Source organism: Thunnus maccoyii, chromosome 19 (genome assembly GCF_910596095.1).
Source record: "Thunnus maccoyii chromosome 19, fThuMac1.1, whole genome shotgun sequence".
NCBI lineage: Eukaryota > Metazoa > Chordata > Actinopteri > Scombriformes > Scombridae > Thunnus > Thunnus maccoyii.
This window is the reverse complement of record NC_056551.1, coordinates 23,090,861-23,110,381: the sequence shown is the minus strand read 5'-3', so window position 1 is coordinate 23,110,381 and position 19,521 is coordinate 23,090,861. Positions and strand designations below refer to the sequence as shown.

At 38.2% G+C, this 19,521-nt stretch overlaps 1 protein-coding gene and 1 long non-coding RNA gene across 4 annotated transcripts in view; one reads left to right on the top strand and one right to left on the bottom strand.

The window, feature by feature from the left end:
- mast4 (microtubule associated serine/threonine kinase family member 4) overlaps window positions 1–19,521 on the bottom strand; it is a 104,364-nt gene that overhangs the window by 76,574 nt on the left and 8,269 nt on the right. For all 3 annotated transcript variants that reach the window (XM_042394450.1, XM_042394451.1, XM_042394452.1), the window contains exons 2-3: window positions 8,750–8,903; window positions 3,400–3,533 (exon numbers count right to left, since the gene is read on the bottom strand). In XM_042394450.1, coding sequence (XP_042250384.1) covers window positions 3,400–3,533; window positions 8,750–8,903 — 288 coding nt within the window. The remainder of the gene's footprint in view (window positions 1–3,399; window positions 3,534–8,749; window positions 8,904–19,521) is intronic.
- LOC121885223 lies at window positions 9,560–17,811 on the top strand. Its single transcript, XR_006092504.1, has 6 exons — window positions 9,560–9,772; window positions 9,859–9,992; window positions 12,844–13,444; window positions 13,713–13,858; window positions 14,213–14,358; window positions 14,437–17,811. It is a non-coding gene; the product is annotated as an uncharacterized LOC121885223 (long non-coding RNA).

The following is a 19,521-nucleotide window of genomic DNA, read 5'->3' as shown; positions in this document are numbered from 1 at the left end:
GTCTGTATAACCGACTGTCATCATCTTTGCTTTACAAAAGAATCTCTCCAAAACAGAAAAAAAACAGAGAATTCACAATCTTACTTTTCTAATTGAGAATTAAAAATCTGAGAGGAAAACAGTGTTTTCCATTCAGCGGCTGAGGTGTTTGTCTCTTTCAATCCTCTCCCAAGGTCAACCAATTCACCATATTTTCTGAGCCTGTACTGAAGGCAGGATAATACAGTGGCTGTAGATGCACCCCTGAGGTGTCAGTGCAGCCGACTCCAAATGATACTGTTAAGATGTAGCAACACATCAGCCATTCGATGCGTCACCAGCATTTAATTTTCTCATGCTGCTAACCACAGAGTCACCAGGGGCATGGACACAGTGTTAGGAATAAGAATACGCATATGATAACATTTGAACTGCAGGCTACAGAAACATTAAAATGACCCAAAGTGTGGGACGATGCTAAAAGGGAAAAAACATTTGTAGAATGAAATTATTCATTTAAAATTTGGCAGTTAGAAACAGTTAGTTTAGCACTTATAGTTAATCATTTTTAATCCTTGAAAGAATTCAATAATTTTAAAAGGAAAAATTTCCATTTCAATATCATTGTTGGACAGTATTCAGGCAGAAACTGATTAACTTGTTCATTTAAATTATGTGAGGGGCTGCTGCACCTGTTGCATCGTGGTCCTTATGCAAAATAAACAATATTCTTTAACTGTCTTTTTTTTTTGCTAAACCAATCTATGCATGCAATGCATTTGTAATTTATGCAGTAAAACCACAGCATTACAGTTAGACTTAGTGACAGTTTTGCACAAAAGACTTCCACAATACCATCACAAAAACTTTGGGTGCAGATAAACCACTAGAGTCTGGACTCGCCCTTTATTCAGGACCAGCTGTGCCTTATGTGCATGGTGCATCAATCAACAGCGGTCAGTGAAAATGTTCCTCAGTACTTAAGGTGAACTTTCACGCATCACAGTGGATGCATCAATTGCTGCTACTCAGGCTCTTTTTTTATTTCTTTTTATGTAAAAATTCATTTGGGAAGTGGACAGGGGCCATATGGTGTAGGTTGTTAGGGGTAAGCAATGAGCCTCAGCGACGGGCCCAACTTTAACTATCTATCTATTCTCCTATCTGCAGTCTGTTGAAGTATAGGCTTGCCCCAGTAGCCTACTCGTTAAGATGCATGCCAAATAACCATGGTCAGATTCCAGCAGCAGACCTTTTATTGAATGTCATTCTCATCTCTCTCTCTCCTTGTTTCCTGTCTCTATTGTTGTTACAGTAAAGGCCTAAAATCCCCTAAAAACATATATATTGTAAAGAAAAAAAAGTATGATCTGTCAGAACCCGGGACCTCACAGCCTCACCTGGAAAGTGAGAGTGAGTCCTCTCTCTCTGACTTTAACTTTTGACTGTGGGATCAGAGAGCCACAGGTGCCCTTTTATATAAAATACCCCTTTAGCTAAATGTGACCTGATACATGTGTTAGTAGATCTATGCAAATTTGTCTAGACAGATAAAGCTGAGTTCTTTATATCACAGTTTATTCATCCCTGGGTGCATGGAGGAATTGCATGAAGCTAAAGAGCTTCCATAGCCACAAGCATCTCCCCTGCTTAAAGTGTCCTTGAGCAAGACACTGGATCCCTACCAGCTAAACACGAGCTGCTGTGCAACTGATCTCACGCTCTAACCTTCCTCTGATGGTTTGCATGTAAAATAAAAGCCTATTAGGGTCAGTTCAAATAAAAACATAAAGTATCCTTGATTCAATTTAAGTCCTCATTTTAAATTGAATCAACACATCCACTGGAGAACGTCTATTTTATAAGACATCATGTATTCTCACTCTCTCTGCAGGGCACAATAACCAAAGGGATTAATTTGTGGCTTTTACAAGGATACATGTGTTTTAGTTGCAAATAGTGATGATGCACTAGCGCCCCCCAGTGTAGGGAAATAATTAAGATATTTTGTACTACATTACACCTAGACTTAACTTCATTACATCCACATAGTGAAGCGTTGCAATCACCTGGTGTGCCTCAAATTATAACTCAAGTCATTAAGGCTGTGTTATCCAAGTTCACAAATAAATGTGACGCTATGTCTGCTTTTTTTTCTCCCTGGCATCTATGTCTCAAAATTAGTCATCAGGATCACATACTTTAATAGCAGCATTATGTTATTGTGTAAAGAGGGTCAGCATGATGTCATGAGCCATCTGAGAAACAGTTAGACCCTTCTAGTTCAGGTTACAGCACCTTTTTCTGGGTCGACCCACTCAGATCACTAATGGTGTAAGTGTCAGTTACGGAAATATACCGTTACTCTAAAAGCACACACACACACACACACACACACACACACTTAAATGTGCACATACAAACACAAGCGACACACGCTTTATATTAGATTAACCTTTTCTCTAACAGATACCGAGCACACGCTGGGAATGACTCATAGCTGAACGGCATTGGATTAGCTGTTGCTTTTGATTGCATCTCACACTGAGACGCGATCACGATACGGCCCATCGGAGTTTCTATCAGTGTCATCTGAAAGAGCGGAGTAAGACCACGCTGAAGGTCACCTCTGTCTGTCATGACATCATTCTGTTCATAATTCATTTAGCACTTTTTAAAATGTGTTTTTGCCATGTTTAGACTTTTATTTCATCTCAATCGTGGGTGTTTGTATCATAAGCATTTAACGCAGCATTCCTTTGATTCAAATAGCAAATTTGAATTCTTTCATCAATTTGCTTTATGCTTTATAAATACAGTTTGGTGCATTACTGCATACATTTTTCAATGCAACAAAATACTAATTTTAGGTCCATAAAGTTTATGCATTAATTAAAACATTTTACACTACTTAATTTCTCTGCAAAAACTTTAAGTAGGATTTAAGCAGGGTTTGGTTTTACAAGGATATCTGCTGAAAAGACAACACATATGTATCTATTGTTGTGGGTATGCGTTTTTAAGTTTAAACCTTGTTTTTAAAGTTTCCACCACTCAATCCACTACTGTCACATTAGTTTAAATGTGCCAACCATGTATACCTATTTCAGGAAAATGTTTTGAATATTTCCTCAGATATTGCAATGATACAGTAACAGTCAAAAGTTTGGACATATTTCAAGAGAATGGGAAGGTGTGTCAAAACTTTTGACTGATATTTATGCAAATGAATCTTTTAAGAAAAGCCCCTACTGCTTCACATAACTGCTTCAGGGAAATTCACACCAGAGCAGCTTTTGTTTTGACCAAACTCTGTTCCACCCATTAATCTGCAGGTGCAAAAGATGAGGTAATGGGATCATTCTGACTGGATCAGGATGCAGAATACTGTACTAGGGTCACGATTCAGGAAGTACTCACCAGGCTGGAAGTCAGGGAGGGGTCCGACTTTCCAAGGTTCCGGGAACACATACGAAGCAGGTTAGAGATCTCAGATGACGGCTGGCATGCTGTCTGTGTCTGCTGGGGATGTGTGGGCAGCAGAAGGTACTTTCCTGCAGAGCAACAACAAGATTGAGGTTGTTAACATGCTTTGCTATACTTTGAACTGCTGTCAACTGTCCACAGTACAGGTCACATGGCACAGCGGTAACATAAAAATCCTAGCTGTGATCTCTTGTTAGCTGTGTAAAGCTGAAGTCCTTGACCCTGTGCGGGCGAGCAGGATGTCAAAGGGTTAAATTAGGGCCAGAAGGGGGAAAATCCCATTAAGAGATCACTGACAATCCCAACATTACATAACCACAACACCAGCACACCTCAAACTGAGACGAGAGTACGTGTACAGTGAACGAATGCACCAAGTTTAGTGTCAGAGATACTGTAAAACAATGTTCTTTGCAAAACTGAAAAAAATGTCCACATTCAGCTCCCAGGGCTGACAGCTAGATGGCACCAAGTGCTCCTTCTATCATTCATCCACTTTAATCAACCCTCCTTTATCCTCAAACCTCAGCACAACAAGGCAAGATAAAAGATTAAAACAGAACAGATGCAGCCTCAGTATCTGAATTATCAGATCTTATTGTTTCACTGGCACTTCATGAGTTGAAATCTTTCATAGAAGTGGGGCCATCTTTTATCCACATGTATACATTTCCATTTCCTGTTCAAGTAAACACTTGAGCAGACAGAGAGGAGGATTAACAATGTTGGCACAGAGATGGAACAAAGTTAAGTAGACTGTGTTCATAACACATAGAGAATATATTCAGTTCATACTGTATAGCATGAACCTTTAGAATAAAATGGACAGTAGTTAATGGAGGTTTAAGGTGCTGGACATGAACCGCAACCCTTATTGGATGTGATTTCCTATCTCTCTCTTCCCATGAATTAAAAGTTTAAACCTGTTTAAAGGCTTAGTTCAAAAACATCCTGAAGAAAGAAAGATGTTAGACTCTTTCAGTTTCTGTTTTTTTTAAATATTATTTTTTCTGGCCTTTATTTGAAAGTTGAAAGTGTAGAAAGACAGGAAACACGGGTAGAGAGAGGTGCATCAAAGGTCTGCAACCTGAATCTAACCACAGACTTTAAATATTAAATATTTTTGTTCTAATGTGTTGTTAATGTGGCTGAAAACATGTTCCTGAAGAATGAATTACCACTTACATTACAAGCATTTTCTATTATTCATTATAAATATTAATTTATTATGGTGTAATGTGCAATTCAAGCCCATCTACTATAAAATATGTGCACTTCATATTACTATTGAACGTTTTTCAAAGTGTTTTAGACCACTTAATTACTGTTCCTGACATCTAGACACTCACTGATTTTTAATTTATTTCGCTTCTATACAAGTCAATTTGCAGACACTTGCCTGAGATAGCGAACCGCCCACAGAGGATATCATGTCTACTATTATTGTTGTCAGATGATAAAGATATACTCATGGAGGGAAAAAAGCTCTCTAGCCTTCACAGTACAGCTATCAACTGATTTCCTCGCCTCGGTGGTGTTTATGAAACTACACGGTAATACTCTACCTATTGTACGGCTCATTTTGGCTTTTCTGGCTTTATTTTGAGTCAATATCGTGACTGGTGAGTTTATTCATTTAGTCATAGGTCTTGTATTCTTTTTCCATCCTCAACAAATGTTACACATTACAAAAAATACTATGAATCACAAAAAAAAGAATCTAAAAAGAATTACAGTAGTCCTCACTTTTAAACTGTGATCAATGCAGTAAGACCAAGAGAATTTAAGGGAGACCAAACAGGATAAGGAGGGAAAACTGTGGTCCTTCCTTCCTTACTGGCAAATGTTATCCTCACTAGAGTCCATCACATCCCGGCATAAAGGAAATCTCTCGTCAGGCACTAGTCAACACTTTTAGAAGAGGTGGGTAGAGGAGTAATGTCTGTTTTTTTTACATTCAGTGCAGGTATTTGCAAGGTCAGGCCGCTCCGTTCCCAACGTTGTCCGGATGCCTCTGTTTCAAGCACACTGCTGCTTCAGGAATTATGATGTGAAATATAAACGAATAAATCAAAAAATCTCTACACATACTGTTATTGCTCTGCTGGGTTTCATACACTGTATCCGAGGCAATGTCATCTATGCTACCGCAGGCTAAAGGCTAAAGGCTAAAGGGTAAACAAGGCTTGTTTTTCATCCCTTCACAGAGAGAAACTCTTCATTCCTAAGGGAGATTGAAAACACAGCGGTCATGCATTAATTTTATTAACAGCTTTTTCATTGCAGCATAAAGATTGGATTGTATTAGCCCTCAAAGCTACTGTAGTTGCTGCTAGTGGAGTTTTTTTAGCCACAATTTATAAGAAATAGCTCTTGATGTCCTAACCACAAGAATTTTAAAAAGCCTGGGGTTACTTATATGAATGAATTTAGAGGCATTTGTCTGTTTATGTCTGATAAAAAAAAAACACTGCCTTATTTATAACATTAAAGAAAGTCTAAACCATTTGATGGTCTTTCAAAAACACATGTGCCCTTAGGTACAGTGCTAGCTGCGAGCACAAACTAGCTACACTGTGACAACAAATTAAGTTATGTTAAAATCAGCACCCTCTATCAAATCCCACCTCGAATTAAAATCAATCATCTCGCTTTAATGGCACAATCAAGTCAACGGAAGTCGACCCACTCCAGGTTAATGTTTGTGTTCATTCATCTTTTTTTTATGTAGGCCAATTATTAAAAGGGTAATGCATTCATTCAAAGCTGCAACTTTCATCGACTTTGAAAAGGTCAGCATTTTAATCAGTCAGGTGAAAGTCCTCCATATACTGTAGCCTATATATACACCTCAGAAGAAAAAATAAACAATTCAAAGCCCTAAAAACAGACAGACAGTCAGTCTGAGGTCTTATAATTTTCTGAATGGAAGCAAACAAGGTCACAGTCACATAGAGGAGCCGTAATTGTCCAAGGGGAGGGATGTACTATATATATGCTCATGTGAGCTGGAACCCCGCTCCTCTATTCAGAGGCAAATTGAAACCACTACATCTCAAACTTTTTTTTTTTTTCCATGTCAACATGATTCTTCTCTTACCCGATTTATCCAGCCGTTGGAGATCCCTTGTTAGTGGAATCTGCATATAAATTGGATGTGCAGTATGTTCTTGAGTCCCTCAGAAAATCACAAAGTAATTCCGACTGGAAATACAAAATCTGGTCAGGTAGTTTCTATTCCCCGAGTCCAGGCTGCAGGATTTTTTCTACCTACCTACTAACTTAAATCATAAATCCTTGCACAGTGATTTTGACAATTTCAAGGGGGATAACACTCTGCTGGCTTTACACGTTCTCCATAACAGGAACGCAGTATGTTTTCTATTGGGAGTGCACACAAAATGCAGCCTTACTGACAGTAAACCGAGTCAGTAGTTAGCGTGTTAGCTCATGCATTCCTCCTTTGTTCCGGAGACTAAGCACGGCTGTAAAAAATTCAAAACCTAATGAGCATTTTCAACCACATTTCAACCATAGCTCATACTTAAGCCATTTGTGTGTCGGCCACAGTGAATAGCTGAGGAGACTATAAATGAGCATAGATGGGGCATGAGCTAACGCAGGTATAGATCAACAATAACAAGAGCTGCTGAGGGAATTACCTGCAAACGATTGGATTATGCATTTCCTGCCTAAAGCCCCTGTAAACTTGGTTCTTTATGTATTAAAGTGCTTTTCTGCAACATTAAATATTAATGACTAAATACACAACAATCAAAGTTAAAGTTTTGGGAAAGGAATCATTATTATTATCTATTAAGAGTTTAACCCTGAGGCTAATCTGCTTCTTCAGGACTGTGGGGTTGTGGTTTGATCAGAATTGATTGAAAGAGACAAACACCACCACGACTTCTGTGCTCGAACTCCACAATTCTCACCAAAACATACATATATTCTCATCTCTCATTCTTCCAACTGTGTCCTGCCCTCCTTAAAACCGGTGAGAGGAACAAAGACAAAACAGTATGAAACAATGAGAAATCTCTCGTGTGAAATAATCAAAGCTGTTCCCGTATTTGGCAGAAAATAGTTTCATGTTTGGAATTTGTTTTCAGGGCAAACAATGAATGGAAAAAATCTAAATAATCTTGAAATGATACTATGATGCATTCCAGGTCTAGAGGGCATCCAGTTTGATGACACTGGGGTCACATAGCTGCTGTTTGCAGATGATGATATAATCCTTTTGGCTTCATTAAATTTATCTCTGATGCAATTTTGAATGGTGTCCTGCCAAGTGTGACACTGTCATTGTCGCAGTCCTTGAGCAGTCCTCTTTTTAGAAACAGGTTTAAGTGAAAGATGGCCACTGTTTATCGCTACTTGCTGCAACTGAAAAAAAGTCATTTGATATGGAGTTTTTACTTCAAAGTATGGCCTTGTAATTATTTTCCCCACATTGGTAGGAAATAGTGAAAATTGCTCACAGCAGGGTCTGTGGATTTTCCCAAGCTTCTGAAAATACATTTTCCAAGTCATTTTTGAATGCTTTGAACTCCTAAAATGAAATTCCACTCACATCAATTTGCGCTGGGAAGGTGGCATAAGTCTCTGCAAGATCTAAAAACCAGGGAAAAATAAAAGCAAAGATATCTCCATGCTTGGATATCACTCAAGGTAAGAGGCCCTTACCCTTCAAACATATTAAGGGGTATTAATAGCCCATTAAGGAGCATCCATGATAGATGGTCATTGGTTTATGCCGATTAATGTCATAGCCCGCTTTGAAAAAGGATTAACATAAATCGTTTTTCTCCCTCTGGGGTGCCACTATAAATAAATCTTCAACCTGTGTGTGTGAAACCTTGGGGACAATGTGTGAAGGTGAGTGTGAGGAGGGAGATATGACATATTGGTTACATACAGTAAGATGAGTAACAATAAAGACAAATCAGCCTGTTTTATGGAGGTTCTCACCTTAAATAGTAGACTAACACATAAGTCATAAGGATCCAAGTTTAATGAAATGAAGCATATGAGTTATTAAAAAGCGTAAAAATGTTGAACCGTGGTTAACTGTGATATTATAGCCATATTTTAAGGCTATCATTTATCATTGCATGGAGAATGAAGAAAATATGGATCAATGAAACCTGGTAGAAACCTTCCAAAGCCCACAGTAATATACAAAGCTTGCTTATAACTAATGTCTGTCTAGTAGTCTAAACCAGCCCGAATACATCCACAACTTTAAAATACAAAGACCATACATAAAAACTATTACCTGTGAGACCACCCCCTAGGCTCCGTCTTCGAACGTGTTTTCCATCCTCGCTGAGATGTCGCTTAAATTTGAGAGCAGGACTTAATCCGTAAGTTAACTCTGGGTTACTGGACTTCCTGAGGGTTGTGGAGGGAGGATAGAGGATGTTGTCCAACTAGATACATGAAAGACAGAAAAAAAAGAGGTATCATTAGAGAAATAAGTTTAAGGTTATTTTTGTAAAACCATACAGTACACAGATGAGATCCAAATATAAATAGTTTTTCTTCTTACTTTGTTTCATTCAAAGAAGAAAAAAGCATCATTTCAGCTTGTTAGGACCTTGTGTATGTGTTACAGACTGCAGATTGAGGAGATTTGAATGAAGCTAATGAATACACCAAGGTAAGCTACGTTCCTAGATTTTTAAGGTGCTCTGAATAATAATTTGTCTAGTATCTTTTTACAAAAAACAAAAAAGTTTCAATTACCTAGTTAAAAATCACATCTACTCCTTCTCCCTTATTGGAAAATCTATGATATATGAATATGAAAATATGGTTAATTTCAACTACTAGACACAAGATGTCTCCTACTTCACTTGACAACTGAGGTGGACTTCAATCAAGTTTCTGACTTGAGTCTATATTTAAGACTAATTATCAATTATCAATTAAATAATAAGTTTTGTATTTAGTAATATTAAGTATTTTTTACATCAAAGGTGCTATATGTAAGAATTGTGAGGCAATTTACATGTATTAATCACTTTCTATTGCCAGTAAATGAACAGATTGTAACATAACTTAAAAAATGAGACCTTCCCCAACTTTCTCTGTTGTCTATAACAGCCTGTGGACTGATTTCTATGTGAGGGACTCGGGCTGGTTTTTCTGTGAAAATTCAAAAGGATGTGATGTTTATGCGCACTCCCGAGTGGCTTGCTTTTCTCCGGCAATAACAGGGTGCAATTCTAGCTAACGTTAGCTTAGAGATGGAGTCCGCTAACGTCAACGACTGGCACCTACCACAACACAGAGTCAGGTAAGCTAACATTACTGCAAAGCATGTGAAATATATTGTGATATTGTGGTTTTACCAGGCTAATGTTTTTCCGTGAAAATTCAAAGGATGTGACGTTTATGCGCGCTCCCGAGTGGCTGGCTTCTCTCCAGCACTAACAGGGTGCAAAACTAGCTAACGTTAGTTTAGAAATGGAGTCCACTAACGTCAGCGACCGGCAACCACCACAACACAGAGTCAGGTAAGCTAACATTACTGCAAAGCATGTGAAATATATTGTGATATTGTGGTTTTAGCCGGCTAATGTTAGCGCTTGCGAGCACAAGCAACAGAACGCCGTCTGCAGCTCAGTTAACGGCCACTGTTGTCATTTATGAGAAGGAATTATTGATTCTCACATATTACACCTTTAATGTTAAAGCAAGTGTCTTGTCCATATACTTTTGGCCTTCATCATTATAGAATTTGAGGAAATGACACACTTTCTCACAGGTTATTAATACAAGATAAACATGGGAGTAAATTCCCCAGAAGGGGGCATAATGTACAGATTAGTACTATGAGAAAAAAAAAGTAGAAAATCTGAAAACCTCAGGCAGCCCTAAGGGCAAGACTAAACCTCTCAAATAGGAGGGGGATTCCCAGGCTGGTCTCAAAATAATAATGTTCAGCTCATAGTTTAGCACAACATGTAGTTTATGGATCAGTTACTCAGTCCATGATTTGTGAGGCTTCCACACCCATGTCTGCTGCAGGTTCTAAATGAGAAACATGTTTGTTTAAAGGACTGTCTAAGCAATAAGCTCTAGCCCCCATGACTGTGCTCAGAGCTTTGGCTTCAGTATAACTCAATGTCAGAGAGGGAAAAATAGCAAAAATATATTCACAAAAGCAAATATAAAATATGCAACTACATGCTACATCAAGAATACGGCAAGTTTGAAATCCATAATAAATATACTCAATGACACAGCACATCACATTACACCAGCCCATTGTATTCTCAAGAGATAATGACCTTGCATGAAGCTCACACCGCATAACAATGCCAAGCGGTGAGGAAGAGGCACTCCCTGAGAATACAAAGATATACATGGCTCAGAGCATTGTGTGGAAGGAAATACCCCCCTGCTTCTCAACGGGATGATTCATGATCCCAATACTATTAAGGACAATGCTTTGCAGGGTGCCTTCACCTATCTATAACACAAGAGTGACGTGATTACTGGAAGCTACAAGAAAAAAAACACATTAAGACTCAGAACATGTAGTACAAACAAATGAAAGTAAAACTGTCTCTAAAGATTTCCCCTTATCATGACAATGCAGAATTATGCAACAAAGTTCCTCTTTAGTCATCAGTACTACATGCAATAACTAGTCAAGGGGCAATTGATCATTTGCAGCTCTGCCTTAAGCATAAACAAATGCCGTAAGATCTCATGACCCTGACATGCCAGAGCTCTGCAAGAGTGTTGTTCATTGTTTGTCTTCGCTTTAATGGTAAGAGGAGATATTACCGTGCATATCTACCATCAGTGTTCCTCAGTCTGAACTATAGTAATGTTACTTAGACACACACATGACGAAAGGAGAAGAAACAGAGCCATTAGCAGGATGGAAGAGCCATTATCTGTCTGCTACATCTAAACACAGGCATCAACTTATTTACAGTACATGGTCACATTTCGTGTAGAACGGATGGTTTAAATCTACTGTATGTTAATACAGTAGACATTTGTTTTAATTGTATAATCCCAGACTGTGGTGAGAATACAATAAAAAGGGAAACTTTCCATCTCTTTGTGCTAATATTGTGAGAAATGTATCAACCAGAAAAATGTTAGAGAAGGAGGGAAGAATGAACTGGAGCTTTTAAAAATGAGTAATAGCTTTTTTGAATAGAGAAATTCACGCAATATTGAGAGATTCTCTTGCAAGTGAGTTCATTTCCAGGTCTATATTCATATTCTGGGGCTCTACTACAATATCTTTGCATGATTTACACTTAAAAAATGTATTTATTTCATTATTCCTTTATTTATTTCCTTATTCATCTTACATTGACCCTTTATGCAGCCCCTCAGTTCAGCCTCTGTGTGAAACAGGTCGTTTTAGCTCCTGTCTCTTTAAGGCCCCCCTCCCAGTGAGCCCACTCTGTTCTGATTGGTTAGCTTTGGGAAGCTGCATCTCAAAAAAAAACAACAGAAAATCACAAAAAACACGATATGTTCCCTTTAAAGCTGTACTGTAGTTATAGACCCATACATGCAGCATTTTTAATTGTGCTACAATATGAAGTCTCTGCTTGAACTGTGATCATTTTAAATATAACTGCAATATACTGTAAATATATCTACTCTGGATGTATCTTTGTACATGCTTTATTGCTTTTCCATAGCTTGCTGCACATTAGGACAGTGAAATAAAACCCCTAACTTTATTTAACAGTAATTTGATCAAGTGTCTGGTCAGATGTATCAACTATATCCCATTACTTCTTTTACTCTTCATTGCAGGCCATATATTAGCAAGCTAACACGAGTTTTGACAGCTGGTTCAGTTGGCTTAGACCTGGCAGGTCACCCATATCATAACTAAACAAAGTTTGAACTTATAAAAACAGGTGTTGCAACCGTCTACAAGTGTTTACAGGTAAATATATTCAGATTAATCACAATGAAATAAGCCATGGATAGGCAGTTATGTCATTTAAAACAGATGATAACCCAACAATGCTTCTATAAGCAGCTTATATGCTGTGACACAATCAGCGGTAAACTCCTATATCATCCAGAAGCAGCTGGCTCTAAACAGACTTTCTCAGAACAGGTTATTATGACCTCATCGCCCATGCGCTGTAGACCATGATGGTGCATTGTGCATAAAACCTGATACTAAAGTGACTGTCAGAACATGTTTAAGGTTTCTACATCACAAAGGAAGTTAGAGTCGTTTTACAGAAGTTCTTTATTTCTCAATATATTACAGCTTCCGTTGCCTTTCATCACCATCACCATCAGAAGTAATCTGCTGTGTTTTCATGCAGGCCGTAACGTAACATTTTTTTTGTTATTGTTGTTGTTTAACAGGCAGATAAAACCACATCAATCATCGACAGAATATGACTGCAAAGTCATAAAAAGAAGAAAGATAAGCGGTGATTGTATCTTGCTTGCTTGTGCACTGGGTCAAAGTCTGAAGTTTAGAGGTGTGCTGGTATATGTTTTGATCTGATGCTTGTTTTCACTATGCAAACATGAAGTATCACTCAATCAATATTAAAAAAAAAAGAAAAGAAAAATAAGGCTACTTGAGGACATGTATGTGAGGCAGAAAATGTTTTTTCCAGCCTCCAGTCATTTTTACACAGGAGACCATTAGACAAATTCTTACTGTCTACTTATCATAACTAGTTAGGTAGAATACAATATAATCTGACAATTTTAAACCCGACATGCAACAAACAAACAACCATATAAGCCTTGTAATCCCTGCAACCTTTTGCCTTCATCCTCTTGACTTGGTGCACCATAACAGAAATTTGAGCCTGTGACAACTATGGAGGTCTGCCAAGCTGACCAGAGTTTCATCTGATTTTTTTTGTCAGCTGAGCTCAGCCAATAACATCAGCCAAATTATGAATGATGGATGGGTTGATCAGTAAACCGTTACTGCCTGCTCCATGCCTACGTGAGTTTAAGTGACTCATAAGACAGCCTGACACTAAGCTCCATTATTAAAAGGATATTAATCAAATCAAATGTCTGCTTGTCCAAAAACATCTGCATTGATTTTAAGAGTGGGTGTCAGCCCTTTAAATGCCTGTTTGATTACATAGAAAAGCACTGCAGCGAGCCAATCACGGTTTGCTTTCTGTGTGCATAGCGGGTAGCACACACGTTGCAGTTTTGGCAGCCGCCGGTGCCCTTTCACCTAGCATTCCTCTCTCTCCCTGCAGCTGACAGCCGCGCAGAGCTCCTGAAAGCAAGATCAAACCTGACCTGCCCCTCCTTCCTTCATCTTCTGTTCCACCCTCAGCTTCACACACAGTGGACAGTACCAACAATCCTTCTGTTGTCAAAGCAGAGAACAGACAGCAAACAGGTGAGACAAAGAAGGTGAACTGCACAACACGCAAAGTGGGTCGTGTTTACCGGCTGCCCACCTTAACTAGGATGGAATATGTGACAAACAGATGACTATATTAGTATGTTTTTTTTGTTATTACACCAGCAACAACTCTGTCACTTTGATTCTACATTTGATTACGCATTCTCGCATCCTGAACTCTCTGTGGTTTACAATATTATGATAACCACAATATCCGCTCGCTAAAAACTAAACAAGAACTTTTTTTCGCAAGTAAACACCCACTTCAATTAATATTTCCTGGCAATTAAAACCCACAGCAATAATGATTCTTTTTATAAAGACACATTTTATTTACTGTTGATTTAGATAACCTTGGGCCAAATATGTCTGCAAGAATTCTGCAAGAAAAAGCTGGTATCAAAGGATCGGCGGATAATGGATAAAGATAAAAAAAAAACTAAACTGAGAAAAAAAAGGGAATAAAGCCAGACAAGTGCAAGAACCAAAGCAAGGTGAATATTTTACGCATTGTTTTATATGCATTCAGAATCAATAGAGCATCGATGTTGAACAGTCTTTCATCCACACAGGAGCGGGAATGTTTCCAACACATTGTGGATAAGACTGATGATGCAGAAAGCAGAGCAAACACTCACCAGACCCTTTACTCTTGCTGTTGACCTTTACCAGCCGAGACTACAAAGACTACATGCACTGGAGGCGGGGAGAGACAGTCAAGCCGCACAGAAGAGAAACTTTTTATACCGGTATATACACACACAAGCATGCACAGCTACCCAAACAAACTGACAAACAAAAGGACGGAGCAGCAGGAAGAGTTGTGTATCCTACACAGGCATATGCAATGATGAAAGAGCAAAAAAAAAAAAAAAAAAAAAGCAGGCTGCACACTGGGACATTGTCACCAAGGTCAAGTAATAAATACCCTTATAGTGCAAGCCAAGAAAAACTCTGTGGTTTTCACACACTTGTATGTGGTCTAAACACTACTATACCATGAAGCTTGGCATTTAAAAACAAAGCGCAAGCACATAAGTTCACCTTCAAGGGATTTATTGTCATATTAAAATGCCATAACATGTGACCTGGTTGCTCTCCAATCAAAAGTCATGCTATCACACACAGTGACACACATAAAGTATACACTATAAATACATGGAGTACAGTACACACGGAAAACATACTTAAAAAAACTGAGATAAATAGACTTGAATAAATAGAACAGAAAGTGGGTTACTGGCTACCTGCAGCTGTGTCCTGAAGACTGTTGAAATCTCTTATCACCTGAAGATAAAAGCTCTCAAAACACTAATTTCAATGTTTTTCCTGCTACTTTTCCTAGCAACATATTAAGGTATTGTATGGTATACTTCACTAACAAGCAAGGTTCTGCATTACAAAAGCTAAAGAGGGTTGAGTCATGATTTCCACTTGAAAAAAAAAACAAACAAATCCAAGGCAGTTGCACAAAGAGAGAATTAGAAAACGTATTCACACCCCAGGATATTAATTCCCTTTGAAGGATTTGTGGGGAAGTGTTGTTAATTATTTCACTGAGATGGATGAAAGAGACCTTTTACAAGTGAGAACAAATTGTTATTAGTGTCTTTTCATTGGTTGCTAAGACACAATGAGTACACATTCGCAGTAAAACAGGAAGAGACCCCATACATCAAGAGGCATTACATCGTACAGCTTTCCAGTCGTTGCTGCCCTTTGTTTTCACTCATCTCCCTCCCTGCCATTGTTTCTTCATCACATCCTTTTCCAACTAGGATTGGAAATAATCAAATCATACTTTGATTAAGACTAACAAGAACTTTGCCTTCTTGAACTTAGGTTTGCTACTCATCAAAAAAAAAAAATTCTTTTGCTGAAGAAAAACAAACTGTTGTCTTAACACTCCCTGATCTACACTGAAAAACAAAGACAAAATGTAGCTTTTAAACCCAAAATCCGCAGCTTCACATGTTGCATTTATAACTACACACAACAACATAATCTCACTTCATCACGGTTGGTATTTTGCCATCTAACAGAATGAAATGTTTCAACCAGGCAATTCAACATCAGTTGTTGTTTTCACTCTAATATGTTCAAAGTGTTTCTCCATATTACTCAGTAATGAGTCAAACAATGAATATAAATTACAAGTCGGTCTGCATAAATACTTCCTGATGCCAAGTCTTCATCAGAAGTCTATTGTTTCTTTACATACTTAGCAGTGATTCATTCATATCCGTACATACATAATGGTTCAAATGAATTTACAGCAAAATTATTCTTGGCACGAGAATAAAAGGGAATGTCGTCATTTATGCTTTACCGTTCAACAGAAAGAATTCCCATTTCTCTCTAATGAACTGGTCTGAGCACAGAATTTGAGATAAATAATCTTTGCTGTATCACACAGAATGAAAGATGTCAGATTGTCCAAATCAGTTTGGATTTAAATATTTTAGAAAACACAAAAACCAAAAGTTAATAACGATGCACATAAATGCCGGTTGACTGTTTGCTACGCCCCACCCCTTAGGTGCTGTACATGATAAATGTAGCTGAATTGCTACTCGAAATTCTTAGTATTATTGAAAAAAGTGGTCCTTAATTTCAGACAAAGGTAGACAAAAACAAGCTTTTCATTTCTAGCTGGCGACAGTAGAAACGACCTGTCATTAGCAGATTGAAAACCCTTTATCCAGTTAACTTTTTAATGTTTCCAGCTGACTTCTTTCAAAAACAAGAATCTTGTTAAAGGGCTCTTAATAATGTTCTTGATGGCTACATACTGTTAATGACATCTTGTTAAAAAGCTGCATGTCCCAAGCAATGGAATTAAAGAAACTGTGTTATTCTTGTATTGTAGTTAAGAACTAGTCCAAGTATTAAAAAGTATTAAAAGGTATGACAAGGAAAAACTAAAGATCCTGAGTATCACTCTCCCTACAGCCCCGTGCACATGCTTCGGCATGTGGAGAAAAGCTTGACAGGCCTGCTGTGCCTGGTTACGGTTGCTAAGCTATGGCTGGCCAATTGCTGTTCGGGGGACGAGATGTATAAGAAGAGGATTGTTGTTTCTGTCTCTGTAAACAGTGACATTTTTTCCTCTTTCCTTTCTAGTAGTCTACACAACTCCTGAAACAAACACATGGTGTGATTATCTAATTTGGCGGTCATTTCACGCAATGCTTACATCTTTTTGAAGTGTACTGAGTGAACCCTTGAGTTTAGGGAGCATGTTCATCGTTCTTTTTCTCAGGGTCAACTGCAGTAGAGCAAATTATGTTCTGGCCGACCTTGTCACCCAACATCTGTCTTGTTCAACTCTCCCCAAATTCCAATCTGGCCTGAATCTCTCTTCCCTCGCTCTGTGCACTGAGGATCTTAGTGTTTACTCATGAGGAAAACAGCACACTTAAAAGTCTTGAGGTTCAAATCCAAATAATTGTGTGATCAAATCTCTCTGCAGGGTACGCCACATTTCAGTCACCCAGTCACCCAACACTTTGTTACTCTCGTCATACTGACACTTTCCCTTCATTAGCTGAGGAAAATCTTAGGCTTTGGCTATTTGAACTTTGTGTGCTCTCACAAGGGAATTCAGTTTCCTGTGTTGACATGCTCTCAAGTTGGAAAAATACAAGGGTTCTTTCCTTTAGCAATTTCATAAGATTATCCATGTTAAGATTCATTATCTTCAGCATGTAAAGAGCTAAACCATGCATTATTTTTTCCACCAAGTAAGTCATGTTTTCCTGCCTTTTTGCAAAGGGCCTTAGAGACCTACTGTATGCATTGCATGAAATCTGGTGTACTGATAGGCCTAAGGCCAAGGAACTGTTGATTACATTTTGGTACATCTGGGATTTCCGCCGTGAAAAATTCTACAAGAAGTCTACTGAGCAACCAGAACAAGTTATTATATTTAATTTTTTTTTTTTTTTTTTTTTTTTAGAAACAAGGACTTCTCAGACAGGATCCATTATAAACTCCCAATGGGTGTATAAAATTCTCTCTTCTCACAGCACAACCAAATCTGAAACAAGACTAGGTCAAAAAGTGGTATATGGCTGGACTGTGTGAACGCTAGAGAGCTCGTTGCCTGGTTACCATCAGACATGGACATGGAAATTTTGAAGATGTTTGTTTTTTATATAAGTTTAAGTTTATTTGTACATAATTTTTCATACAGTAGTTGTAATTCAAGGTGCTGTACACATAAGAAAAACATTAAAAACACTTGAAATACATTACACTAGATTTTGGGTGTAGACTATATGGTGCTGGTGTAAGAAGGGTTAAGATTTAGGCTATTTGTTATATGTTTTATATATTATTTCACTAACCCCCAACCCGAAAAATTGTTTTAATGAAGTAACTATCAAGTTTATCATCAATACTAAGTGTAAATGAGTCCAATACAGTGTGTTTCATGTTGTTATATCAATTTTTTTAATCTTATTTACTATGAACACGGAAGTGCTCGATTATAAGACGACAAAACATTAGGAACACTTTAGAGGATTTAGTACATGCATTAGATTGCGCAGGTGTTCCTAATAAAGTTCTCGGTGAGTGTACATGTAAGTTATGTTCATTCAGAAGGACTTAAAACACAAAACTATATCACTCTGCATACAAACTGAGATAAAAAAAATACATCACAGAATCCTGTCAGCAATGTCTGTGTGAGTCTCTTACCTTGTTTCCTTGCGATGATGAACAATGACCTACACTGAAATTCCGACCTAAAGACATTATTGTTTGAGTACTAACAAACTTAACCTCCTGTATCACTTCGAACGCTCTATCATCAGTGTTTAACCCTGACGTGCATACATGCAAAAGACGGGGAGGAAGAGAGTCAAAAATCAAAGATGGAACCTGGAAAGACAAGAGTCCTGAGTAAAAAAGAGTCTTAACCAGATTGTGTTAATCCTCTTAGCCACGAAGCATGCACTGACACTGGATGTCCCTCTAATCACCCTGCCTGGCTGCCTGCTTAAATAAATGGCTGCTTATTTAGGGGCACACTATAGGGTTAGAACCATGGCACGGAGAGAAGGAGTTAAACATTGTCAAACAGAAGCAAATATTGATACACATGGAAGCACTGATGCAATGTGTGACTGTTGCCCTCTGACTTTAGGGCACAGGCACTCATGGAATAAACCAATTAGCCAATCAAGTGTTATGTCTGATTAAGACTAATGGTAAAAAGGTGACAGAGACCATCGACTTGGCTGTTTAAAATTAGGAATTAAATTGAGAATACCCATTAAACTCTGATTGTGTAAAATCTTCGTTCAAAAATCTCCAGTCGAATAATCAATGTCTTAGCTGAATCATCCAGTTTCCGTGTGTTTTTCCATTTCCTCTACATTACTGTCCGCAGAACAGTGCAAAACAAAAGCTTAAGATGACAAACACTGAATGAGCATTGACATCACCATATGCCAGCTGTGTCATTGTTTTCTTATAATGAGCACAGCATCGGCCAACCCAGCATCAAGCACAACTCATCCCAAGTAGTCGGCTTTAGGCTATTAAATTTTACTCGTCTATTCCAAGCTGTAGCTACCACGGCTTGAGGCCGAAGCTGAAGCACCTTCAAGTATAAAGCCACCAACAGCCGCTAGATGTTGGCTCCAATT